We start from the raw sequence: 26,946 nt of genomic DNA on the forward strand, positions 1-26,946 counted from the left end.
AGACCTCACTATAGTCCCTCTATCATAGTGGAGGACCCTCTACTGGACCGTATGCTGAGCAGTAACTGCAGTGCGGGTCCATAAATCGGCATATGCCATATTCCCACAGATCATCCATCCCCATACCACCCACCTTACCTGTCGCTTTGATGCTCTTAAGCCTTTGGTTGAAGCAGACATTAATTTCTGTCACCTGTTGTTTTCTGGTATCTGTACATTCATAGGAAGAAAGAGGAAACTCGAGGGGCTTGAAGGTCATGGACACAGTGACCTGGAGGACGGGCCGAGATCTGAACGAGGAAAACAACAACAACGTGACCAGGAGCACAGAACACGGGAAGAGTCAGAGGCCATTACTCCAACAAGTCATGAAATCCTACAAAAAAACTGGAATGGTCTGCCCACACTAATGGTTAATTGTCCCGTTACATTATGTGATTTTTGTAAATTTGTGAGACAAATAATTTGGTGGTCCAGGGGGTTACAGAGGTCTGCACGGTAAATGTGGCAATTTATGTAGTGACACATCCTCCACTTTTCTGATTACCTAGTTTTGGGGGGAAACGACCTTTACGAGTCATATGAAACATGACATGATATAGCAGCTTATAGAACGGCTTGCATGGGTGGATGCCTCATTTTTACCTCAGAATAACCGCAACACCTTCTCCCCCCACCGTCACATCTGGCAGCCCATCATTTGTCATGTCCAAGTTACCCGCCAGTGATCTTCCAAAGAACTGCACTCCACTTCCCATCTTACTTCCCTCAATGCGCTGGAGAACAAAAGGAAATGTAAATCATTCAGCAACATCTAAAAATGGCGTCTATGCATCATGATGAGGCCGATGCTCAATTAGGTGTTAAGCTGCTTATCTTTTGCATATTTTGCCTGCTGTTGTATCATAACCCACATGTTTACCTGTATACGAGACGTTCTGAAGCCTCCATCCTTCCCTGGGAAGATATACAAAGCTCCTTGACCGTCATTTTCAAAAGGGGCCCCAACAGCAAGATCTAGAAACCCATCTGCAGTCAGGTCTGGAAGAACGGTGATGGCTGCACCAAAGTAACCCATAGATTCGCTGCTCTCACCCTGAAGAGTCTCACGGCAGGTGATGGTGTTTCGACTTCTTTGAGAGTTCATCGCCTGTTGGGACCAACAATGGGGTAAAACATGGAGAAGTGACCTCCACAGTTTACAAACATGGAGAGGAGCTGCTCATGATCCCCAAAACATAAACATTCTGCAGGAGATAGGTATCATCCATAGGCTCCTGGCTGTGAGATATTTAGAAGTCAAACCTGGGCAGAGACGGGGCACAGATAGACTCGTCCTCCTGGAGCTACTGGAGAATAATACGATGGGGCTCCGACCACCAAGACAAAGTCTGATGAAGATGTTTTAACCATGCTCAATGCTGATCCAAAGTATGATCCGATCTGTAAGGAAAATGGAAATAATAACCAAAAGCTGTGAGTCCCCGAGTGTCTCATTCTGATCTGTCCATTCAACTACCAGTCCAGGGGAAAGTCCTCCACTGACAAGTCATAGGTGATTGTTCAGAACTGGAGGCTGCAACGTAGGGAGCAGGAGAAATCCACGAACAAGTCATAAGTGATGTTATAGAACTGAAGACTTCATTGTAGGTAGTGGGAGACCTCCAGGACAAGTCATAGGTGATTGTTCAGAACTGGAGGCTGCAACGTAGGGAGCAGGAGACTTCCTGGACAAGTATTAGGTGATTGTACAGAACTGGAGGGCCAATGTAGGGATTGGAAGACCTCCAGAACAAGTCATGGGTGATTGTACATAACTGGAGGCTGCAATGTAGGGATCAGAAGAAATCCAGGAACAAGTCATAGGTGATGTCATAGAACTGAAGGCTTCATCGTAGGTAGTGGGAGACCTCCAGGACAAGCCATGGGTTATTGCATAGAACTGGATGGCCAATGTAGGGAATGGGAGGCCTTCAGAACAAGTCATACGTGATTGTATGGAACTGGGGGCTGCATCATAGGTAGTGGGCGACTTCCAGGACAAGTCATGGCTGATTGTGTAGAACTGTAGGGCAAATATAGAGAGCAGGAGACCTCCAGAACAAGTCATAGGTGATTGTACAGAACTGAAGGTTGCAACGTAGGGAGCAGGAGACATCCAGGGACAAGCCATGGGTTATTGTGAAGAACTGGGGGGGTCAATGTAGGGAGCAGGAGAGACCTCTAGAACATGTCATAGGTGATTCTACACAACTGGAAGGTGCAACTTAGCGAGCAAGAGACAGCCAGGGACAAGTCATGGGTGATTGTACAGAAGTGGAGGGTGCAACGTAGGGACCAGGAGACATCCAGGGACAAGTCATGGGTAAATGTACAAAACTGAAGGGCCAATATAGGTAGCAGGAGACATCCAGGTGACAAGTCATGGGTGATTATACAGAACTGGTGAGCCGAAGGAGCAGAGCATCAACCAATAGTACAGAGCAGAAAGACCAATATAGGGAGCGGGAGACTTCCAGGACAAGTGATAGGTAACTGTATACACCTGGAGGGCACAGCGTAGAGAGAAGGTCGTAGGTGGATATTTGAGGTCACAGAAATGTCATAGTGGTGGGTCATCACCTGGTCACCGAGGACATTGGCTGCTGGATTCCAGCGTGCACCCTGTGCATCCCACCTGAAGACCAGGACCTTCCCAGTATGTTGGTATCGAGGGGCGCCCATTGCGATGACGTCAGATTGTATTTGCAGCACAGAATAACCTTAAATGGAATCCAAAATGTCAGCAAATCCAGGTACGAGAATCCAAACCAGCTTCTCGTGTGTGGATGACGATACATGGACCATTCCCCAAGAGGAATACAGTCATTCTCACCCAGATACGAGTCCTTCATGTCAGTGTTATCCTCCGTCACATTTATAAAAGTCGCCTTGTCCTGACCGATCTGGTAATTATATGCCCCACCTGTCCAACCATAGGCACCGACTGCTCCGAGGAGAGCGCCATCCTAAACACAAGAAAAACCTGATATAACATGCAAATATGAGACATATATGGACTTACATATTGTATATACAGCTGTGCTCAAAAGTTTACATACCCCAGCAGAATTTTTGCTTTCTTGGCATTTTTTCAGAATATGAATGATAAAACTTTTCCTCCACTCATGGTTAGTGGTTGGGTGAAGCCATTTATTGTCAAACTACTGTGTTTTCTTTTTATAAATCATAACCCAAAACATCCAAATGATATTGAGGTCAGGAGACTGAGATGGCCACTCCAGAACCTTCACTTTGTTCTGCTGTAAGCAATGACAGGTCGACTTGGCCTTGTGTTTTGGATCATTGACATGTTGGAACATCCAAGTACATCCCATGTGCAGCTTCCGGGCTGATGAGTGCAAATTTACCTCCAGTATTTGCTGATAACGTGCTGCATTCATCTTTCCTTCAACTCTGATCAACTTTCCTGTGCCTTTGTAGCTCACACATCCCCAAAACATCAGCGATCCACCTCCGTGCTTTACAGTAGGAATGGTGTTCCTTTCATCATAGGCCTTGTTGACCTCTCTCCAAATGTAACGTTTATGGTTGTCGCCAGAAAGTTTAATTTTGGTCTCATCACTCCAAATTACCTTGTTCCAGAAGTTTTGAGGCTTGTCTCTGTGCTGTTTTGGGAATTGTAGGTGAGATACTTTGTGACATTTGCCCAGTAATGGCTTTCTTCTGGTGACTCGACCATGCAGCCCATTTTTCTTCAAGTGCCTCCTCATTGTGCATCTTGGAACAGCCACACCGCTAGTTTTCAGAGAGTCCTGTATTTCAGCTGTTATTTGTGGGTTTTTCTTTGCATCCCAAACAATTTTCCTGGCAGTTGTGGATGACATTTTTGTTGCTTTACCTGACCGTGGTTTTGTTTTTACAGAGCCCCTGATTTTCCATTTGTTAATCACAGTGTGAATGCTGCTGACTGGCATTATCAGTTCCTTGGATATCTCTGTATCCCTTTCCTGTTCTATACAGTTCAACTACCTTTTCCCATAGATCGGTTGACAATTCTTTTGCTTTCCCCATGACTCATAATCCATGAATGTCAGTGGCTGGATGAAAGATGCAAGAGCCTGTCTGGATCCCAGAAACTCACTCAGCTTTTATGCACACACACTGATTAGAAGCAAACAGGTCACAGGTGAGGATGTTACCTTTAGTAGCCATTCACACCCATTTGTGTCAACTTCTGTGCATGTTATCAGGCCACAATCACCAGGGTATGTGAACTTTTGATCAGGGTAATTTGGATGTTTTGGGCTGTCATTATGATTTAAAAAGAGAAAACTCAGTAGTTTGACAATAAATGGCTTCACCCAGCCACTAACCATGAGTGGAGAAAAAGATCTGGTGTTATCATTCATATTCTCTAAAAAAAGGCCAAGAAAGCAAAAATTCTGCCGGGGTATGTAAATGGAGCGCCCCCACTACCGCAGGGCCGAGGGGTACCCGGTACCGGGCCTCTGAGTCTCTGCTCTGGGGTTGTCACAGTGGCTAGACCCGGTCCGTGACCCTGCTGAGGGGCGTCCAATGAAAGGATGTGGGTGGTGGTGATGTTGTGGTGCGGTGCTGGTGAGGTTGTGGTGCGGTGCTGGTCACAGTAAATAACGAGGACACCAGGTTGCAGTCTCTTTACCTCTTTACTGATGGCTTCAGAATCCTCTGTCCGGAATACGGTTCACCGGGCTGCGCAAGTCCGGCCGGTCCGATGGCACCTCCAGAGTTCCCTTTGCAGGTGGAAATCTGTGCCTACCTTCTAGCGCTTGTGTGTTGTGGTCCTCCCCTGCTGTGCTTACGGGATAGTCCCCACAACTGTTGTGTCTGTTTCTGAAGTTCCCTCACAACTCGATTATGATGTTCTGCTTCGTCCCCCAGATGCTATGGCTAGGACGCACCCATATGACGGGTAGGCTCGGAGCTCTTCCTGGACCCTAGTGTCGCCCTTCTCCTGTTGTTGCCCCCTATGTCTTCTTAGGTGAATTGGGTGAGACAGCCCGCCTATAACTGACTGTCCTGCCATAGGTTTGAAGTTAGGCCTGGAGCTCTATACTTCCTCGGCGTTCCGGCCACCGGCTGCGCGCCTCAGTAGGATGTTGCCTCGTCTTACAGCACGACTCCTACTGGTGTTTCTCCTTGTTGCGTTGATCTCGTTTCTCACTCAGCACAATAAACCTCGCATCTTGTCCTTTCTTAGGGCACCGCCGCTATCTCGTGCAGGCGCGGTCCCGTAACGTTCTCTCTGTTCGCTAGGCCTCTGTCAGGATCCCACCCCTGACAGGGACCCCTCTGAATCTTCCCCTGCAACACCCTCTGCCACAAAATGTTGCCTGGTTCCAACCCAGTCAGCTTTCTGTCTAACTTCCTATCCAACCCCCAGTTTTACCAGACTGTGAGGAGTGGCCTAATACATAGCGCCCTTAGCTCCCCCTGGAGGCCAGACTGTGAAGTGTATTGGTGTCTGTGATACCTGGTCAGGTGAACTCCTTCAGTGCCATCAGACGTACCATAGCCCCCCTTAGCGGCGGAGCATCAGTACTGCAACAACCAGGACTCTGGGGCGCTGCACTCCCCCCCGGTTAAATCCAGTACTCCTGGACTGGGAAGAAAACAACAATACATGTCAGCAAAAAGACATACAATTTTTGAAATGCAATAACAAGTAAACTTTTAACAGAGCTTCCCTTTATGGGAGGTGAGGACACTTGAACGTTACAAACATGGTTAAATACTTTAAATAACATACTATAAATAACTTTTCTTACCCAACCGGGTATTCTACTAAGTGCAAATTTTTTGAACAATAATTCAACGTTGCCTTTAAGGACGTACACACTGAATCCACTAAAGACCTTCTTATAAAACACTATAAGGCTAATCAACTTTTCTTCATTTTCCACCTTTACATCTGCAGGACCGCCTGTCTATCTGCCCCAGGCCTACTGCCTCTCGTTCTGTTACAGGACCGCCCCTTTCCGCCCGGGCCTTCTGCCTTTCTGCTACTATACACAGTATAGAACTTATCTTCCTTCTCTCAGTTCAAGATCACTGAGCCATCTCGGTATGGCTCCTAGGAGGACTCACTGACTAACCCCGTACGGGTTCATTTTCTGTCCTCATTCTTCTATCAACATCATTAAACATTTCTCACAATTAACTAGTTAGCTACATATAACTTTTACATATTGGCATTATTACTTCTTCTTTCAAAACATCATTACCATTTAACTATCTTAAGGCAACACTATTCGTAAGTGCAACACGTGAACATTCCCTTTAAGAAGAACCAAGTCTCTATGAGGTAGTGCAACTTCTCGAGCTGCAAGTCTGTATACAGTAAGGACTCCGGTACTGTTTCCAGGAACAGTTTCTTCGCAAAGAGTCCTTTCTTTCGTAAAACCAGTAGAGGGCACCTTTAAGAAGGTGCAAACTATTTACAAGAAGTTTGTAATCATGCATTGTTCATGATTCAGCAGTTCTTGATAACGTGTGCAAAAAGGTAGAGAACGAAAAACAAAAACAAAAAGGCAATAATAGGGATCCCGGGTAAACGAAGGGATCCCTTTAAGAATAACCCTAGTCGGGTTTAAAGCAGTAAAAAGCAGGGAAACAAGCAGTTAACTATTTACATATCCATGGCATCGAGGTTTACTCTCGCTCTGGCGGCCGTAGCTCCGCATAGACCTCGCTCGGCAAGGTGATCGGCGAGATCGGGCCCTTTAAGAAGTGCTCCATACCAGTGGCCCGATCCCAGGGTGTAAGACGCCGGAGTCTATAGGTCCCAGGGGGAGGGGGTACCACGACGGGGCCTATCAGCAAGTCCTCTACTGGCGAGGCAGGGTCGTTCTTCATACCTGCTTCAGATGCGGTCCCTCCGGTGCCGGTCTGCTCCGTCTCCACTGGGATCTGGAACGCTGGTTGCAGGATCTTGTGCTGCGGCGTTGTCATCCTGGTTAGCAGCATCTCGCTTTCCAGCGGGGCCTTGCTTTCCGGCTCCGGAGCGCTGGAACTTCTTTCTTGCTCCGGACCAGACGAGGCTGCCGACAGACGACTGGGGAGGCTCCTGATGGAGGTCTTCTTCCACCCGGCCTCAGTGCTCAGCTGCGTCTGCCAGAGTTGGTCGCTGAGCTCGTCCACGCCGGCCTGCAGGATTTCAGCATCAGCGGTGGAGGCCAGGTTACGGTGCCCCTCCGGATAGCTGGGGGAGTCCTCTGCTCCGACCCCACGCTCCGGCTCCGGATGGGTAGCCATGGCGTCCTCCACGTGGCTCGCTTCTTCCTCATCCTTTTCCCGCTCTCTCCTTCATGGGCGGTTTCGCTTTCGCTGTCTCCGCCCCCCATTGAGGATCAGTAGGCGGATCTCGGCTGCTGACGGACATGTCCTCAAGGGGCAGAAATACTTAGACTGGGCGGCCATTGTCTTTCGTGCTCTTCAGCTTGTCTACGCCCACTTCCACGCCCTTCTTCTTCTCCTACGCTCTCCTTAGCGCTGTAATGGCGGCGGTTTTGGCGGGAACTTCTTGTGGCAATACACAGTCTTTTCAATAAAGCACAGTCTAAGCACAATAAATCACAATTCCAAGGCACACATGACCTGATTCTTCAGGCTTAAGTAGATCCTGTTCATGACGTCAAGTTGGAGCGCCCCCACTACCGCAGGGCCGAGGGGTACCCGGTACCGGGCCTCTGAGTCTCTGCTCTGGGGTTGTCACGGTGGCTAGACCCGGTCCGTGACCCTGCCGAGGGGCGTCCAATGAAAGGATGTGGGTGGTGGTGATGTTGTGGTGCGGTGCTGGTGAGGTTGTGGTGCAGTGCTGGTCGCAGTAAATAACGAGGACACCAGGTTGCAGTCTCTTTACCTCTTTACTGATGGCTTCAGAATCCTCAGTCCGGAATATGGTTCACCAGGCTGCGCAAGTCCGGCCGGTCCGATGGCACCTCCAGAGTTCCCTTTGCAGGTGGAAATCTGTGCCTACCTTCTAGCGCTTGTGTGTTGTGGTCCTCCCCTGCTGTGCTTACGGGATAGTCCCCACAACTGTTGTGTCTGTTTCTGAAGTTCCCTCACAACTCGATTATGATGTTCTGCTTTGTCCCCCAGATGCTATGGCTAGGACGCACCCGTATGACGGGTAGGCTCGGAGCTCTTCCTGGACCCTAGTGTCGCCCTTCTCCTGTTGTTGCCCCCCTATGTCTTCTTAGGTGAATTGGGTGAGACAGCCCGCCTATAACTGACTGTCCTGCCGTAGGTTTGAAGTTAGGCCTGGAGCTCTATACTTCCTCGGCGTTCCGGCCACCGGCTGCGCGCCTCAGTAGGATGTTGCCTCGTCTTACAGCACGACTCCTACTGGTGTTTCTCCTTGTTGCGTTGATCTCGTTTCTCACTCAGCACAATAAACCTCGCATCTTGTCCTTTCTTAGGGCACCGCCGCTATCTCGTGCAGGCGCGGTCCCGTAACGTTCTCTCTGTTCGCTAGGCCTCTGTCAGGATCCCACCCCTGACAGGGACCCCTCTGAATCTTCCCCTGCAACACCCTCTGCCACAAGGTGTTGCCTGGTTCCAACCCAGTCAGCTTTCTGTCTAACTTCCTATCCAACTGTGAGGAGTGGCCTAATACATAGCACCCTTAGCTCCCCCTGGAGGCCAGACTGTGAAGTGTATTGGTGTCTGTGATACCTGGTCAGATGAACTCCTTCAGTGCCATCAGACGTACCACAGCCCCCCTTAGCGGCGGAGCATCAGTACTGCAACGACCAGGACTCTGGGGCGCTGCATAAACTTTTCAGCACAACTGTTTAGGGAAGGAGAACCTGTACTGTATATTGTATATAGAGGGGAGGAGGACCTGTACTGTATATTGTATATATAGGGAAGGAGGATTTGTATATATCATATAGTGGAAGAGGACCTGTATACAGTTATGGGCAAAATAACAGCAGTGTATTAAAACAACTGAGAAGAAGCTAAATCCTCATAATCCCAGTTCTCTCCATACACAGAATAATCCCAGTTCTCTACATACATCCCATCCTCGCTGACTGGTCGACATCACAGCCCACGCTGACCCTACAACAACCCAGTCCACGCTGACCATACAACATCCCAGCCCACGCTGACCGAACAACATCCCAGCCTACACTGACCATACAACATCCCAGCCCACGCTGACCGAACAACATCCCAGCCTGCACTGACCATACAACATCACAGCCTGTGCTGACCAGACAATATCCCAGCCCAGGCTGACCGGACAACATCCCAGCCCGCGCTGACCCTACAACAGCCCAGTCCACGCTGACCGGACAACATCCCAGCCCGCGCTGACCATACAACATCCCAACCCGTGCTGACCGGACAACATCCCAGCCTATGCTGACCGGACAACATCCCAGCCTGCGCTGACAGGACAACATCCCAGCCTGCGCTGACCATACAACATCCCAACCCGTGCTGACTGGACAACATCCCAGCTTGCGCTGACTGGACAACATCCCAGCCTGCACTGACCATACAACATCCCAGCCCGTGCTGACCGGACAACATCCCAGCCGACGCTGACCATACAACATCACAGCCCAGGCTGACCGTACAACATCCCATCCCGCGCTGACCGTACAACATCCCAGCCCGCGCTGACCGTACAACATCCCAGCCCGCGCTGACCATACAACATCCCAGCCCGCGCTGACCGTACAACATCCCAGCCCACGCTGACTGTACAACATCCCAGCCCACGCTGACCAGACAACATCCCAACCTGCACTGGCCAGACAACATCCCAGCCCTCACTGACTGGACAACATCCCAGCCCACGCTGACCGGACAACACCCCAGTCCGTGCTGACCGGACAACACCCCAGCCCATGCTGACCGGACAACATCCCAGCCTGTGCTGACCGGACAATATCCCAGCCCGTGCTGACAAGACAACATCCCAGCCCCGGCTAACCAGACAACATCCCAGCCCATGCTGACCGGACAACATCCCAGCCCATGCTGACCGGACAACATCCCAGCCCATGCTGACTGGACAACATCCCAGCCCATGCTGAAGGGACAACATCCCAGACAACACAGACTGGACGACATCCCAACCCATGCTGACCAGACAACATCCCTGCCCATGCTAATTGGACGACATCCCAGCCCACGCTGACCAGACAACATCCCAGCCCCGGCTGACAGGACAACATCCCAGCCCATGCTGACCGGACAACATTTCAGCCTGCACTGACCGTACAACATCCCAGCCCGTGCTGACCGTACAACATCCCAGCCCGTGCTGACCAGACAATATCCCAGCCCAGGCTGACTGGACGACATCTCAGCCTGCGCTGACCCTACAACATCCCAGTCCACGCTGGCCAGACAACATCCCAGCCTGCGCTGACAGGACAACATCCCAGCCTGCGCTGACCATACAACATCCCAACCTGTGATGACTGGACAACATCCCAGCTTGCGCTGATTGGACAACATCCCAGCCTGCGCTGACTGGACAACATCCCAGCCTGCACTAACCATACAACATCCCAGCCCGTGCTGACCGGACAACATCCCAGCCGACGCTGACCATACAACATCACAGCCCAGGCTGACCGTACAACATCCCAGCCCACGCTGACCGTACAACATCCCAGCCCACGCCGACCAGACAACATCCCAACCTGCACTGGCCAGACAACATCCCAGCCCTCACTGACTGGACAACATCCCAGCCCACGCTGACCGGACAACACCCCAGGCCTTGTTGACCGGACAACACCCCAGCCCATGCTGACTGGACAACATCCCAGCCCGTGCTGACCGGACAACATCCCAGCCCGTGCTGACCAGACAACATCCCAGCCCCGGCTAACCAGACAACATCCCAGCCCATGCTGACCGGACAACATCCCAGCCCATGCTGACCGGACAACATCCCAGCCCATGCTGACCGGACAACATCCCAGCCCATGCTTAAGGGACAACATCCCAGACAACACAGACTGGACGACATCCCAACCCACGCTGACCAGGCAACATCCCTGCCCATGCTAATTGGACGACATCCCAGCCCACGCTGACCGGACAACATCCCAGCCCCGGCTGACAGAACAACATCCCAGCCCATGCTGACCGGACAACATCCCAGCCCATGCTGAAGGGACAACATCCCAGCCCATGCTGAAGGGACAACATCCCAGGCCACACAGACTGGACGACATACCAACCCACGCTGACCAGACAACATCCCTGACCATGCTGATTGGACGATATCTCTGCCCATGCTGACCAGACAGCATTCCACAGGTGTTTTGCATTTTTTCTATCACTCCACCAATTCTACAATGGACAGAAGTCTGGGAATCAAGCGGCCACTTCATAACATCAGTCTTCTTGGTCTGGAGCCAGGATGTGGCCGCTTACTGCTGTGTTTGGAGCGTTGTGCATTTTAGGGGCATTTCTTCTTCAGCACAAGACAACATGACATCTCCCAGTATTGTGATATATTTACACTGGACGATGGCGCCTGGTCTGTGATAAATGAAACCAACTCCATAGTATGAGGACATCCGCAGACCACTCTGCTCGCTCCTCCATGACTTACAGTCTTCACAGTGGACTGTGGCCTGAATCCAGAGTATGTGGGTCATCTCACAAACTGTTTGTGGCCTTTAGGCCTAATAAAAACCATCTTGCTCTCATCTGTCCATAGAATGTTCCGCCTCTTCTCTTTAGGCCGGTCAATGTGTTCTTTGGCAAACTGTAATCTTTTTAACACATCTTCTCCTCAGCAGTGATACCTTACGATGGTTTCTTGCACATAATTTGGCCTCACAGTGGAGTCTTTTGATGGCTGCAGGACTAAGGCTATGTGCCCACGCTGTGGATTCTTGTGTGGATTTTTCTGCACCGTTTTTGGATTTGCTGCGGATTTACCGCGTTTTTCCTGCGTTTTTTGTGTAGTTTCACCTGCGGTTTTACACCTGCGGATTCCTATACAGGAGCAGGTGTAAAACGCTGCAATTGACATGCTGCGGAAAATACAACGCAGCGTTTCCGCACGGTATTTTCCGCAGCATGGGCACTGCGGATTTGGTTTTCCATAGGTTTACATGGTACTGTACACCGCATGGAAAACTTCTGCGAATCCGCACAGTGTGCACATAGCCTTACAGGTAACTGAAGATCTTCTCTGATCTCCCGGGAGCCGATCATTGGATGCTTCTGGAGCGCCCCCACACCGCCGCAGGGCCGAGGGGTACCCGGAGCCGGGCCTCTAGGTCTCAGTCCTGGGGTTGTCACGGTGGCTAGACCCGGTCCGTGGCCCTGACTGTCAGTGGGGGGACGTCCGGTGAAATAAGTGGTGTTGTAACGGTGCAGTTGTGGGGTGCAGGTCGCGGTAAATAACGAGGACACCAGGTTGCAGTCTCTTTACCTCTTTACTGAAGATCTCTGAGTCCTCAGTCCAGAATACGGTTCACCAGGCTGCGCAAGTCCGGCCGGTCCAATGGCACTTCCAGAGTTCTCTTCACAGGAGGAAATCTGTGCCTTCCCCCTAGCGCTATGTGTTGTAGTCCTTCCCTGCTGTGCTTACGGAAAGTACCCCACAACTGTTGTGTCTGTTTCTGATGTTCCCTCACAACTCGATTAGATGATGTTCTGCTAATCTTCCGTCCCTTCCTGATGTTACAGTTAGAACGGCACCCGTTTGTCGGATAGGCCTGGAGTTCTTCCGGGACCCTAGAGACGCCCCTCTCCCGCAATTGCCTCCCAAGACTTCATAGGTGATTTGAGTTAGACAGCCCGCCTGAGACTGACTGCCCTGCCGCTGTTTGGAGTATTGCTTGAAGCTGAATGTTATTCTACTCCCTCGGCGTTCCGGCCACCGGTAGTGCGCCTCAGTAGGATGTTGCTTCGATCTTACAGCACGACTCCTACTGGTATTTCTCCTTTTTGCGTGATCCCGTTTCTCACTCAGCACAATCTATCTCGCTTCTAGTCCTTTCTTGGGTCCCGCCGCTTCCCGGAGCTGGCGCAGACCCGTTACGTTCTTTCCAATGCCAAGCCTCTGTCAGGATCCCACCCCTGACAGAGACCCTACTGTCTCTTCCTCCACAACACCCTCTGCCACTAGGTGTTGCTTCGTCCAATCCAGTCAGCTTTCTGATCTAACTTCCTGCCTGACCCCCAGTTTACCCACTATGGTGGGGAGTGGCCTAATGAATAGCACCCTTAGCTCCCCCCGGAGGCCCGGCTGTGAAATGTATTGGTGTCTGTGATACCTGGTCAGATGAACTCCTTCAGTGCCATCGGACGCACCATAGCTCCCCATAGTGGCGGAGCCACAGTACTGCAACGACCAGAACTCTGGGGCGCTGCACTTCCTTGCCATTCTTGTGATTCTATGTTCGATGCGGTTTTTAGTATTTATTTTCCTACCACGTGTTTCAGGTTTTCTTTGCCATTATAAACCATTGGAAATCTTTTCGGCTGAGCAGCTAATTTCTGTCCACGGTTCTTTATATGTTTTCCCTCCTCCTATCAACTTCTTGGTCAAAGTTCTTTCTCCTTCACTACAATGTCGGGAAGGACCCACTTTACTCACTGAGCGCAGGCTGAAACCAGCAGGTACAACATCTGCTGCCTCCTCCTTTACATAGGGGACATAATTAGAGATGTGCGGACCCCTGATTTTCAGGTCTGGCAGGTTTGACCGAACAGTTAAAAAAAGTTCAGGTTTGGGTACCAGAATAGTACCCGGACCTGAACCAGAACCCCTTTCACTTGAATGAGAGGCCCGAACATCCAGTGTTTGCCACGCTCTCATGTGCATGACAGCGCAGCAAACACTACTTCTGATTGGAGGTTAAATCATTACCGCCAGTCAGACAGCCCAGTTCGTGAGCGCGCAGCTGTAATCACAGGTATAAAGTTCACCTCCGATCACTGAGGTCGGCTGATGTGACTACTGCTCCCATCAGCCTACGCCTGCTGCTGTTAATAACAGTGAGAGCAGGAGCAGCTGATGGGAGTATTCATCAGCCGCTCCTGTGCTGTAAATAAATAAAACAGGCTTCCCCTGTATTTTTGTTAACCAGTCAGGCGAAATTTACAGCTGGGGGCTGTAACCCTTACCTGTCAGCTTCAGCAAGGCTGGTTATCAAGAATAGAGGGGTCCCCATGCTGTTTTTTTTTAAACTAATTAAATATTTGAAAAAACGTCCTAGGGTCCCCCCATTTTTGACAACTAGCCTTGCTAAAGCTGATAGCTGGGGGCTAGAATTCTCAGGCTGGTAAGGGGCCATGGATATAGTCCCCCACCAGCCTAAAAATAGCAGCCCAGAAAAGTCATATCTATTAGATGCACCTTTTCTGATGCTTTGTATTGTCAGGTGACATCAACCCCGTGGCTTAGTAATGGACAAGAGTCTATAAGACACCTATCCATTGCTAATCCTATAGTTGTATGGTAAATAAAGACTGTATATATGAGATATATAGGGGAGGACAAATATATGAGGATGATCCAGATATGGGTCTCTTACCGGGGTGATGACTCCACTGAATCCTTCCTGTGAATACTCCATCTCAAATGATTGTCCGGTGAGTGACTCTGTACCTGCAGGAACATGAGAGGTGATGGCTCACATGTGATCGGGGTCATTGATTATCATTAGAGCTTGAGAGTCCTCCCGAGAGTCCTCCTAAGGGTCCGTCTACGAGTCTTTATATAAGTCTAGCTGAGAGTCCTCCTATAAGTTATTCTGTGAGTCCTTCTGTGAGTCCTCCTGAGAGCCCTCCTAAGAGTCCTCCTAAGAATCCTCCTGAGAGTCCTCCTGAGAGTTCTCCTGAGAGTCCTCCTGAGAGACCTTCTATGAGTCTAAGAATCCTCCGGAGAGTTCTCCTGAGAGTCCTCCTGAGAGACCTTCTATGAGTCTTTCTGAGAGTCTTCCTGTGAGTCCTCCTGAAAGTCCTCCTAAAAGTCCTCCTGAGAGACCTTCTATGAGTCCTCCTGTGAGTCCTCCTGAGAGTCCTTCCATGAGTCTTTCTGAGAGTCCTTACATGAGTCTTTCTTAGAGTCCTCCTTGCAGTGCTGTTACTGGGATGCAGTATGGTGTACCGAAGGAGCTCGACCAGTACTGGGGGATGGAGATTTGTAATGGTTATTGGTCTCTCTACAGCAGACACATTTTGATATAAGATCTGATGATGCTTCTCTTCTGCAGAGTGACCACCACTGAGAGAAATGTAATGGTGCCATATATTGGTTGTCACCCCACATCCTAGAGACTGCAGACATTATTATCGGCAGACCTCACAACTTTAACAGAAAGAAGAACAAACTTTGTGGCAAACTTTTGCCAGACTTATTTACCACATTTCTCTCACCATTACAGGTGGAGTTGTCAGAGGATCGGTGGCAGTGAGGGACATTCAGCAGAAGCCCCAGACTGCAGGGTGAAAACTCAAATCAGAGACTGCCCGCTGTATTCGGGACTCTCTGCTGTATCAGGAACTGCACACTGTATCCAGGACCACGAGCTATATCCGGGGCTATGTGCTGTATGCGGGAGTGCCCGCTGTATCTGGGGCTATCCGCTGTATCCGGGGCTACGCGGTGTATCCAGGACAATGGCATGTTTAGCCCACAGGGGGCACAGGTCAGCGGCACCTTTAGACCACAGGGGGCGTAGGTCAGTGGTGTCTTTAGACCACAAGGGGTGCAGCTCAATGGAGTCTTTAGACCACAGATCAGTGGTATCTTTAGACCATACAGAGCGCAGGTCAGTGGCGTCTTTAGACCACAGGGAGCGCAGGTCAGTGGCGTCTTTAGACCACAGGGAGCGCAGGTCAGTGGCGTCTTTAGACCACAGGGAGCACAGGTCAGTGGTGTCTTTAGACCACAGGGGGCGCAGGCCAGTGGAGTCTTTAGACCACAGGGAGCGCAGGTCAGTGGCGTCTTTAGACCACAGGGGGCGCAGGTCAGTGGTGTCTTTAGACCACAGGGAGCGCAGGTCAGTGGTGTCTTTAGACCACAGGTCAATGGGGCCTTTAGACCACAGGGAGCGCAGGTCAGTGGTGTCTTTAGACCACGAGGGGCACAGCTCAGTGGCGTTTTTAGACCACAGGGAACGCAGGTCAGTGGTGTCTTTAGTACACAGGGAGGCAGGTCAGTGGTGTCTTTAGTCCACAGGGGGGCAGGTCAGTGGTGTCTTTAAACCACAGGGAGCACAGGTCAGTGTTGTCTTTAGACCACAGGGGGAGCAGGTCAGTGGTGTCTTTAGACCACAGGGGGCAGGTCAGTGGTGTCTTTAGACCACAGGAAGCACATGTCAGTGGCGTCTTTAGACCACAGGGAGCGCAGGTCAGTGGCGTCTTTAGACCACAGGGGGCGCAGGTCAGTGGCATCTTTAGACCACAGGGAGCGCAGTTCAGTGGCGTCTTTAGACCACAGGGAGCACAGGTCAGTGGTGTCTTTAGACCACAGGGGGCGCAGGTCAGTGGCGTTGTTAGACCACAGGGAACGCAGGTCAGTGGTGTCTTTAGTCCACAGGGAGGCAGGTCGGTGGTGTCTTTAGTCCACAGGGGGGCAGGTCAGTGTTGTCTTTAAACAACAGGGAGCGCAGGTCAGTGGTGTCTTTAGACCACAGGGGGCAGGTCAGTGGTGTCTTTAGACCACAGGAAGCACATGTCAGTGGTGTCTTTAGACCACAGGGGGAGCAGGTCAGTGGTGTCTTTAGTCCACAGGGGGCAGGTCAGTGGTGTCTTTAGACCACAGGGGGGCAGGTCAGTGGTGTCTTTAGACCACAGGGGGGCAGGTCAGTGGTGTCTTTAGACCACAGGGGGGCAGGTCAGTGGTGTCTTTAGTCCACAGGGGGGCAGGTCAGTGGTGTCTTTAGACCACAGGAAGCACAGGTCAGTGGTGTCTTTAGACCACAGGGGGGCAGGTCAGTGGTGTCTTTAGTCCACAGGGGGCAGGTCAGTGGTGTCTTTAGACCACAGGGGGGCAGGTCAGTGGTGTCTTTAGACCACAGGGGGGCAGGTCAGTAACGTCTTTAGACCACAGGGGGCGCAGGTCAGTGGTGTCTTTAAACCACAGGGGGGCAGGTCAGTGGTGTCTTTATTCCACAGGGGGGCAGGTCAGTGGTGTCTTTAGACCACAGGAAGCACAGGTCAGTGGTGTCTTTAGACCATAGGGGAGCAGGTCAGTGGTGTCTTTAGACCACAGGGGGCGCAGGTCAGTGGTGTCTTTAGACCACAGGGGGGCAGGTCAGTGGTGTCTTTAGACCACAGGAAGCACAGGTCAGTGGTGTCTTTAGACCACAGGGGGCGCAGGTCAGTGGTGTCTTTAGACCACAGGGGGGCAAGTCAGTGGTGTCTTTAGTCCACAGGGGGGCAGGTCAGTGGTGTCTTTAGACCACAGGGGGGAAGGTCAGTGGTGTTTTTAGACCACAGGGGGGCAGGTCAGTAACGTCTTTAGACCACAGGGGGCGCAGGTCAGTGGTGTCTTTAAACCAGAGGGGTGCAGGTCAGTGGTGTCTTTAGTCCACAGGGGGGCAGGTCAGTGGTGTCTTTAGACCACAGGGAGCACAGGTCAGTGGTGTCTTTAGACCACAGGGGGCGCAGGTCAGTGGTGTCTTTAAACCACAGGGAGCACAGGTCAGTGGTGTCTTTAGACCACGGGGGTGCAGGTCAGCGGTGTCTTTAGACCACAGGGGGGCAGGTCAGTGGTGTCTTTAGACCACAGGGGGCGCAGGCCAGTGGTGTCTTTAGACCACAGGGGGCTTAGGTCAGTGGCATCTTTAGACCACAGGGGGCGCTGGTCAGTGGTGTCTTTAGACCACAGGGGACGCAGGTCAGTGGTGTTTTTAGACCACAGAGAGCGCAGGTCAATGACGTTTTTAGACCACAGGGGTGCAGGTCAGTGGTGTCTTTAGTCCACAGGGGGGCAGGTCAGTGGTGTCTTTAGACCACAGGGAGCACAGGTCAGTGGTGTCTTTAGACCACAGGGGGCGCAGGTCAGTGGTGTCTTTAAACCACAGGGAGCACAGGTCAGTGGTGTCTTTAGACCACAGGGGGGAAGGTCAGTGGTGTTTTTAGACCACAGGGGGGCAGGTCAGTAACGTCTTTAGACCACAGGGGGCGCAGGTCAGTGGTGTCTTTAGACCACAGGAAGCACAGGTCAGTGGTGTCTTTAGTCCACAGGGGGGCAGGTCAGTGGTGTCTTTAGACCACAGGGGGGAAGGTCAGTGGTGTTTTTAGACCACAGGGGGGCAGGTCAGTAACGTCTTTAGACCACAGGGGGCGCAGGTCAGTGGTGTCTTTAGACCACAGGGAGCGCAGGTCAGTGGTGTCTTTAGACCACAGGTCAATGGGGCCTTTAGACCACAGGGAGCGCAGGTCAGTGGTGTCTTTAGACCACGAGGGGCACAGCTCAGTGGCGTTTTTAGACCACAGGGAACGCAGGTCAGTGGTGTCTTTAGTACACAGGGAGGCAGGTCAGTGGTGTCTTTAGTCCACAGGGGGGCAGGTCAGTGGTGTCTTTAAACCACAGGGAGCACAGGTCAGTGTTGTCTTTAGACCACAGGGGGAGCAGGTCAGTGGTGTCTTTAGACCACAGGGGGCAGGTCAGTGGTGTCTTTAGACCACAGGAAGCACATGTCAGTGGCGTCTTTAGACCACAGGGAGCGCAGGTCAGTGGCGTCTTTAGACCACAGGGGGCGCAGGTCAGTGGCATCTTTAGACCACAGGGAGCGCAGTTCAGTGGCGTCTTTAGACCACAGGGAGCACAGGTCAGTGGTGTCTTTAGACCACAGGGGGCGCAGGTCAGTGGCGTTGTTAGACCACAGGGAACGCAGGTCAGTGGTGTCTTTAGTCCACAGGAGGCAGGTCGGTGGTGTCTTTAGTCCACAGGGGGGCAGGTCAGTGTTGTCTTTAAACAACAGGGAGCGCAGGTCAGTGGTGTCTTTAGACCACAGGGGGCAGGTCAGTGGTGTCTTTAGACCACAGGAAGCACATGTCAGTGGTGTCTTTAGACCACAGGGGGCGCAGGTCAGTGGTGTCTTTAGTCCACAGGGGGCAGGTCAGTGGTGTCTTTAGACCACAGGGGGGCAGGTCAGTGGTGTCTTTAGACCACAGGGGGGCAGGTCAGTGGTGTCTTTAGACCACAGGGGGGCAGGTCAGTGGTGTCTAGTCCACAGGGGGGCAGGTCAGTGGTGTCTTTAGACCACAGGAAGCACAGGTCAGTGGTGTCTTTAGACCACAGGGGGGCAGGTCAGTGGTGTCTTTAGTCCACAGGGGGCAGGTCAGTGGTGTCTTTAGACCACAGGGGGGCAGGTCAGTGGTGTCTTTAGACCACAGGGGGGCAGGTCAGTAACGTCTTTAGACCACAGGGGGCGCAGGTCAGTGGTGTCTTTAAACCACAGGGGGGCAGGTCAGTGGTGTCTTTATTCCACAGGGGGGCAGGTCAGTGGTGTCTTTAGACCACAGGAAGCACAGGTCAGTGGTGTCTTTAGACCATAGGGGAGCAGGTCAGTGGTGTCTTTAGACCACAGGGGGCGCAGGTCAGTGGTGTCTTTAGACCACAGGGGGGCAGGTCAGTGGTGTCTTTAGACCACAGGAAGCACAGGTCAGTGGTGTCTTTAGACCACAGGGGGCGCAGGTCAGTGGTGTCTTTAGACCACAGGGGGGCAAGTCAGTGGTGTCTTTAGTCCACAGGGGGGCAGGTCAGTGGTGTCTTTAGACCACAGGGGGGAAGGTCAGTGGTGTTTTTAGACCACAGGGGGGCAGGTCAGTAACGTCTTTAGACCACAGGGGGCGCAGGTCAGTGGTGTCTTTAAACCACAGGGGTGCAGGTCAGTGGTGTCTTTAGTCCACAGGGGGGCAGGTCAGTGGTGTCTTTAGACCACAGGGAGCACAGGTCAGTGGTGTCTTTAGACCACAGGGGGCGCAGGTCAGTGGTGTCTTTAAACCACAGGGAGCACAGGTCAGTGGTGTCTTTAGACCACGGGGGTGCAGGTCAGCGGTGTCTTTAGACCACAGGGGGGCAGGTCAGTGGTGTCTTTAGACCACAGGGGGCGCAGGCCAGTGGTGTCTTTAGACCACAGGGGGCTTAGGTCAGTGGCATCTTTAGACCACAGGGGGCGCTGGTCAGTGGTGTCTTTAGACCACAGGGGACGCAGGTCAGTGGTGTTTTTAGACCACAGAGAGCGCAGGTCAATGACGTTTTTAGACCACAGGGGGCGCAGGTCAATGATGCCTTTAGACCACAGGGGGCGCAGGTCAGTGGTGTCTTTAGACCACAGGGGGCACAGGTCAGTGGTGTCTTTAGACCACAGGGGGCGCAGGTCAGTGGTGTCTTTAGACCACCGGGGGCGCAGGTCAGTGATGTCTTTAGACCACAGGGGGCGCAGGTCAGTGGTGTCTTTAGACCACAGGGAGCGCAGGTCAGTGGTGTCTTTAGACCACAGGTCAATGGGGCCTTTAGACCACAGGGAGCGCAGGTCAGTGGTGTCTTTAGACCACGAGGGGCACAGCTCAGTGGAGTCTTTAGATCACAGGTCAGTGGTATCTTTAGACCATAGGGAGCGAAGGTCAGTGGAGTCTTTAGACCACAGGCAGCCTCATTAACCCCTTAACGACCGCCAATATGCATTAAAACAGTGGTCGGGAATAAGGAAATAGCGCCGCCGAGGAGGCAGTTCCTGCAGGTGTCAGCTGTATGTGACCCGGATGGTTTTGGGACCAATCGGCGCCGATTAGTGCCTTAAATACCGCGGGAGGGACAGCGGTATTTAAGTTGTTGCAAGGGGGCCTCAAGACCCCATTAGTAACCGATGGACCCCATGGTGAGAATTGCAGGTACCGATGATTCTATGATTCTATGACTGAGGATACTGTTGGATTTCCTTCCACAGGTTATAAAGTTAATAGTTGAGATGTCGGCGGTAAGTGGGGGAGAGCAATGATGACACTTCAAACCAACCTTCAATGGCGAAGATCTTCTGCTGCAGTTTCTTCTGGATGTCATTTAGAGCAGAGAAGTCATTGACTTGATAGATGCTATCACTGGATGAGGCGATGTATTGTAACTCTTTATAAGCATTGGGACTGGTGAAGGAGGCACCCACCTAGGAGGAGGCACAATTGGTGGCTAGTGATGATGATATATGTAATATTATGCTCAACATAATCACTATGAAATAAGTCCCAATAGTGGCTGCCTCACCATGACCCGAGGGGCGGGACCGGAGGCCTGACTCTGACCTGAGGGTGGGACCGGTGGCCTGACTCTGACCCAAGGGGCGGGACCGGTGGCCTGACTCCAACCTGAGGGTGGGACCGGTGGCCTGACTCTGACCCAAGGGGCGGGACTGGTGGCCTGACTCCGACCTGAGGGGCGGCACCGTTGGCCTGACTCCAACCCAAGGGGCGGGACCGGTGGCCTGACTCTGACCCAAGGGATGGGACCGGTGGCCTGACTCTGACCCAAGGGGTGGGACCGGTGGCCTGACTCTGACCCAAGGGGTGGGACCGGTGGCCTGACTCTGACCCAAGGGGTGGGACCGGTGGCCTGACTCTGACACGAGGGGCGGGACACGTGACCTTACCCTACTTTAGTAAAATGATGTAGACAACATGTTATCTCTCTGGCCGACACTTCTCTTTCCTTGTCAAGTTTTCTATGTCAAGAAAAAAATACAGACTATTCTGGAAAATTTACCCCGATAGAAATGCGCTGGATCCCAAGCTCCTCGGCTTTTCTCGCTGTTTCTCTAAAACTAACAGTTTCACCATTTGATTGCCCATCTGTGATTACAATCAGAAGTTTCCGGGAGACTTTCCGTGAAAGAGGGATGAAAAGATCGTTACTGTAGGAAGAGGAAAGGTGTAAGATAATCAACAGAGGCACCTGCATCCTCATATGGCAGATCCTGCCAGTATGATGGCGACTCGTGCAGGATACATGGCACAGGTAAGGGGACAAGGAAGTCACGACCAAGCCAACCATCAACGTGACATCCTGTCATTTCCTTCCCCAGAAATGTGGTATAAAGCAGGCACCAGTCGGTGACGAGCACAGACCCTCCACGTACTACATACATGGCCTTCAGGATGGCAGTGCGAGTCCTTGTGTAACCTCCATCCTGATATCTAATGTTTAGCCCATCGGTCAGGTCCCTGTTAGTGGAAAATCTTCTGAATGTAAACTCCACCGTAACATCTTCAGAATATTGTATCAATGCAAACTGCGGAAAGAAGAGAAGAAACAGTCACAGGACAGCCAATCACCCACCTATAATAACTCCTAATCCAACACATCATCACCCATAATTCACTACTAGTGATGGGTGAATCCAAGCAGTAAAGTTCGGGGTCCGCACTGAACATGTAGTGTCCAGGGACGGACCCTGAATATGGACTTCTCCAGGAAGTCCGTGTTATTGTTCAGGTCCGGCAGTCCGAACATGAGGTGTTTCCCACAAAGTCATCTGCATGACAGTTCAATAAACACCGTCAGCTCTGATAGGCAGTAAAGTCATTACCATGGAGCAGAGAGCTGCGGTTCCCATGCTGTCAGATGACAGCGTGAGCCAGATGGTGTGACCGGCGGTAAAAAGGTTAGCATTTATCAGCCGGTGCCTGTGCTAAAAATAAAAAAATGCTGTGGGGTCTCTTCCGTTTTTGATAAACAGCTCAGGCAAGACTGACAGCTGAAGACTGCAACCCACAACTGTTGGCTTTATAATAGCTGGTTATCAAGAATAAAGGGGTCCCCATGCCATTTAAAAAAAAAAATATTTAAATACATTTTTTAAAAAAGATGTAGTGTCCCCCCATTTTTTACAATCAGCCAAACTAAAACAGACAACTGCGGGCTGGCATTCTCAGGCTGGTAAGGGGTCATGGATATTGGCCACCCCAACCTAAAATAAGCAGCCTGCAGTCACCTTAGAAAAGGCACACCTATTAGATGCGCTAATTCTGGTGCTTTGCCCGCCTCTTCCCACTTGCTCTGGTGCAGTGGCAAATGAGATAATAGATTCTGGGGTTTATATCAGCTGTTTTATGGCCGCTGACATCCTGCCCACAGGTTAGTAATGGAGAGGCACCTATAAGACGCCCCCATCACTAACCCCATAGTTAAATTGCAAAAAAGATAAAGCTGGATTAAAATCCTTTAATTGAAAGAAAGACACTGACTCCTTATTTGAAATGAAAACAAAAGCACAGTTATACTCATCTTATGCCCATTCCATTGAAGCCCTTGTCTCCTGAAAAGAAACAGAAAATTTTAAACAACCATTATACTTACCTTAAACCTAATCCATTGAAGCCCTTGTCCCCTGTAAAAAAATAAAAAGAAATGACCATATCAGTCATCTGTTCAAAGTGAAGATTAGCAATAATGTCCCTTGCCGTAATCCATGTCTGCGATAACTTGTTTCCAACCTGAACGTGTGTGACAAAGTCACTGGTAAAATAATGGAGGGGAGATACTGTATGTGTCACTGTGCATAATGGCGTCAGTGATGTGAAACCAGAGTATTTTCATCCAGCACACTACGTGTTGGGAGGGTTAAGTTAAAGTTGCATACATGGGATGGTTTTATGTGGACATCTATATAGGGTGGGAAAATGTCCACCTTATCTCCACCTGCAGAGCAGGCACTGCTGTGTGCTGATTGGACCTGTCACCGCTTGTCATTAAACCTCGGCTTGTAGCACCTCATTGTGTCCCGGTTTTCAGCTTGTATGGTCACATCATAGCACCGTCCAGTTTGTAAACCAGATATCGCAGAGATGGATTACAGCTTGTGAGGCGACTGCTTTCCCTGCCAGCCGGAACACACTGACAGGAGCGTAAACACTCCTGCTGTGACTTGCGCTGCACTCCCATGAGAAAGTTTACTGGAGTTCATAGCTGAGCCCCGGTTAACTCACTCACGGCACCACTGCGTAAGAACTTTCTGACACAGAGAGCGGTACTGTAAGTGAGTTCACTGGGGTTCATCAGGTTTGAACTCCAGTGAACTTTCTGCCCGCAGCTCATTGCTAGACACAGCAGGAGCGATTACGCTCCTGTCAGTGTGTTCCAGCTGGCCGGGATAGCTGTCGCATCACTGATGTGACTGATATCCAAATCATCCATATCGTCATGGGACAGTATGGATTATCTTCATGTCGGACAGGTGAGAGATATGGTTGTTTAGTTTTGTTTTTTTTTACAGAGGACATGGGCATCAGTGGATTAGGCGTAAAGTGAGTATCATGGTTGGTTATTATTTTTGCTTTTTTACAGGTGACAAGGGCTTCAATGGAATCGGCGTAAGAAGAGCACAACTGTGCATTTATTTTCATTTCAGGTAAAGGATTTTATTCTGGCTGTGTCTTTTTTACAATCTAACTATGGGGTTAGTAATGGGAGCATCTTATAGATGTCTCTCCATTACTAACCTCTAGGCTTGATGTCACCGGTCATAAAATAAATGACATCAACCCCACAACCATTATCCCACTTGTCACCAAACCAGGGCAAGTGGGAAGAGCTGGGCAAGGCACCAGAATCGGTTCATCTAATAGATGCGCCTTTTCTGGGTGTCTGGGGGTTGCTACTTTTAGGCTGGGGAGAGCCAATACCCATGACTCCTTTCCAGCCTGGGAATACCAGCCCCCAGCTGCCTGCTTTAGCTTGGCTGGTTGTCAAAAATGGAGGGACACCACACATTTTTTTTTAAATTTATTATTTACATATTTAAAAAATACGGCGGGGGACCACTCTATTCTTGATAACCAGCCACAACAAAGCTGACAGCTGAGGGTTGCAGCCCACAGTTGTCAGTTTTGCCTGTTTATCGAAAATAGAAAAAAAACCACGTCATTTAAAAAAATATATATTTATAGCACAGGCGCCAGCTAATAACTACTCCCATCAGTGGCACCTGCTCTTGCTGTTATTAGTGGCAGCAGGCATAGGCTGATGGGAGTAGTACTCTCTCATCAGCCGACACCTGTGACCAGAGGTAAACTTTTTACCGCTGGTCACAGATGTGGGCTCACGCTGTCCTCTGAGAGCGTGGTAACCACAGCGCTCTGGCCGGTGGTAATGATCTTACTATTGATCAGAGCCCAGGCTTGCTGATGACTGTGTGACACACAACAAATATTCAGGCCCCCCATTCAGCTAAATGGCATCCGAGTTTAGGTTCGGGTACTGTTCTGGTACCTGAACAGCCACGGGATCGCCCATCACTATCCGCCACATCATCACCCATAATCCAGCATCTAATAACCCATAATCCAACATATAATCACCCATAATCAACCACATAATAATTTATCCAACATATCATCACCGATAACCCAAAACATCAACCATAATCTAACACATCATCACCAATCCATTACATCATCACCCATAATCCATCATGGTCCTTCAGTCCTGAAATATAAACTCTGTCCCATCACCCCTGGTGTATATCCTGCAGCCCCACATCCCGTCTGCCTTTACTACTATGTGACAGAACGGCCTGTGGTGCAGAGCTCCCCGAAACCAGGGCGGTCCTGTAATAGGAGCCCCGGGGTAACAAATCCGTCCATGACATTTCTTCCTCCTGAATCTTTCCCATCACCTGAGAGTGATATTATTGAGAAGTAAAAAGGAACCACAGCAACTCAGCAACAAAGTGGAGACCCCCTAATGTTACAGAGCACGAGGCCGAGTACTGAAAAACAAAGGGCAAAAAAGTCCCCACTGCTCTTCTGACCCCATAACTGCAGTGTCCAGACCTCCTCTAGTATCAGCACAAACACTAAGCCTCTGCCGGGAGCTTCATGGCCAAGCAGCTGCATGCAGCAGTAGACCACCAAGCACAATGCCAAGCATTGGTTGGAGTGGTGTAAATCCACCATCACTGGATTCTGGAGGAGAAATGTTCTCTGTAGTGAACAATCCATATTAATGTCTATAGGTGTAGATGAGGACAGAGAAGCCCCCGGAGGAGGATGTGGGGGGCACATACTTTCTCCATATTAATGTCTATAGGTGTAGATGAGGACAGAGAAGCCCCCGGAGGAGGATGTGGGGGGCACATACTATCTCCATATTAATGTCTATAGATGTAGATGAGGACAGAGAAGCCCCCGGAGGTGGATGTGGGGGGCACATACTGTCTCCATATTAATGTCTATGGATGTAGATGAGGACAGGGAAGCCCCTGGAGGTGGTATGTAGTGTACATACACATGTGTCCTCATATAACTGCTATTACTCAGGGCATAGATGATGTGTAAGGGGTCCCTCTGACAGTTCTGCAGCCCACTCGTTCAGGACGTTGTTCATCGGTTGCCCCTTATTGGTCTTCATTCTGCTTTGTAGGCATAGTTCATTACCTGTGTATCTGTCGCGCTCAGTGATGAGATAATTCCCCTCACAAAAGACAACATAGTTCTGAAGTTGCTTATTGACACACTACCGGAACCATCAATGACGAAAACCAGGTCCAGACCGCACTCTGAGGAAACAATAAGGTGTGAATGAGGCTGATCCTGGGATAGGTGGTCTAATGTCCACCACTCTGCATCAATCGGGCCCCGTGCTGGACGGTGTAGGAGATACCTGGTGGAGGTGCTGACAGGTTGCCCTGTACTCTTAGACTTTGATCAAGCTGGTAGCAGCGCCCATTGACATAGATGTTCTGTCCGCAGGATCTTTGTAGGGTCGGGCCGCACGCCTGTCAGACATAGGAGTAATATTAGGGGTCTGCAGGTTTTAGAATTTTGACAACACACTTCATGTTTTTTTTAATAGTAAAACGGCCACCATCCTCCCAGCCAGGGTCATATTGTGCTGAGGTCGCTCCTGGAGGGGGATCTTGTACAAGGACCATTGTCTTGGTTAGCTGAGTGGACTGTGGT

The 26,946-nt window shown here is 50.8% G+C and overlaps 1 protein-coding gene across 2 annotated transcripts in view; it reads right to left on the reverse strand.

The window, feature by feature from the left end:
* Positions 1-26,946, reverse strand: part of LOC143785020 (integrin alpha-X-like) — an 80,874-nt gene that overhangs the window by 17,062 nt on the left and 36,866 nt on the right. Inside the window, exons 5-17 of one of the 2 annotated variants that reach the window (XM_077273666.1) lie at positions 26,648-26,762; positions 26,422-26,543; positions 22,132-22,277; positions 21,752-21,899; positions 21,014-21,158; positions 14,574-14,647; positions 2,876-3,008; positions 2,623-2,762; positions 1,306-1,443; positions 1,096-1,150; positions 923-1,017; positions 646-776; positions 139-290 (exon numbers count right to left, since the gene is read on the reverse strand). In XM_077273666.1, coding sequence (XP_077129781.1) covers positions 139-290; positions 646-776; positions 923-1,017; positions 1,096-1,150; positions 1,306-1,443; positions 2,623-2,762; positions 2,876-3,008; positions 14,574-14,647; positions 21,014-21,158; positions 21,752-21,899; positions 22,132-22,277; positions 26,422-26,543; positions 26,648-26,762 — 1,594 coding nt within the window. Of the gene's footprint in view, positions 1-138; positions 291-645; positions 777-922; positions 1,151-1,305; positions 1,444-2,622; positions 2,763-2,875; positions 3,009-14,573; positions 14,648-21,013; positions 21,159-21,751; positions 21,900-22,131; positions 22,278-26,421; positions 26,544-26,647; positions 26,763-26,946 lie in introns of both variants that reach the window. The other variant, XM_077273665.1, reaches the window with a different exon arrangement.

The sequence above is a fragment of the Ranitomeya variabilis genome, chromosome 7 (genome assembly GCF_051348905.1).
Source record: "Ranitomeya variabilis isolate aRanVar5 chromosome 7, aRanVar5.hap1, whole genome shotgun sequence".
Taxonomy (NCBI): Eukaryota; Metazoa; Chordata; class Amphibia; order Anura; family Dendrobatidae; genus Ranitomeya; species Ranitomeya variabilis.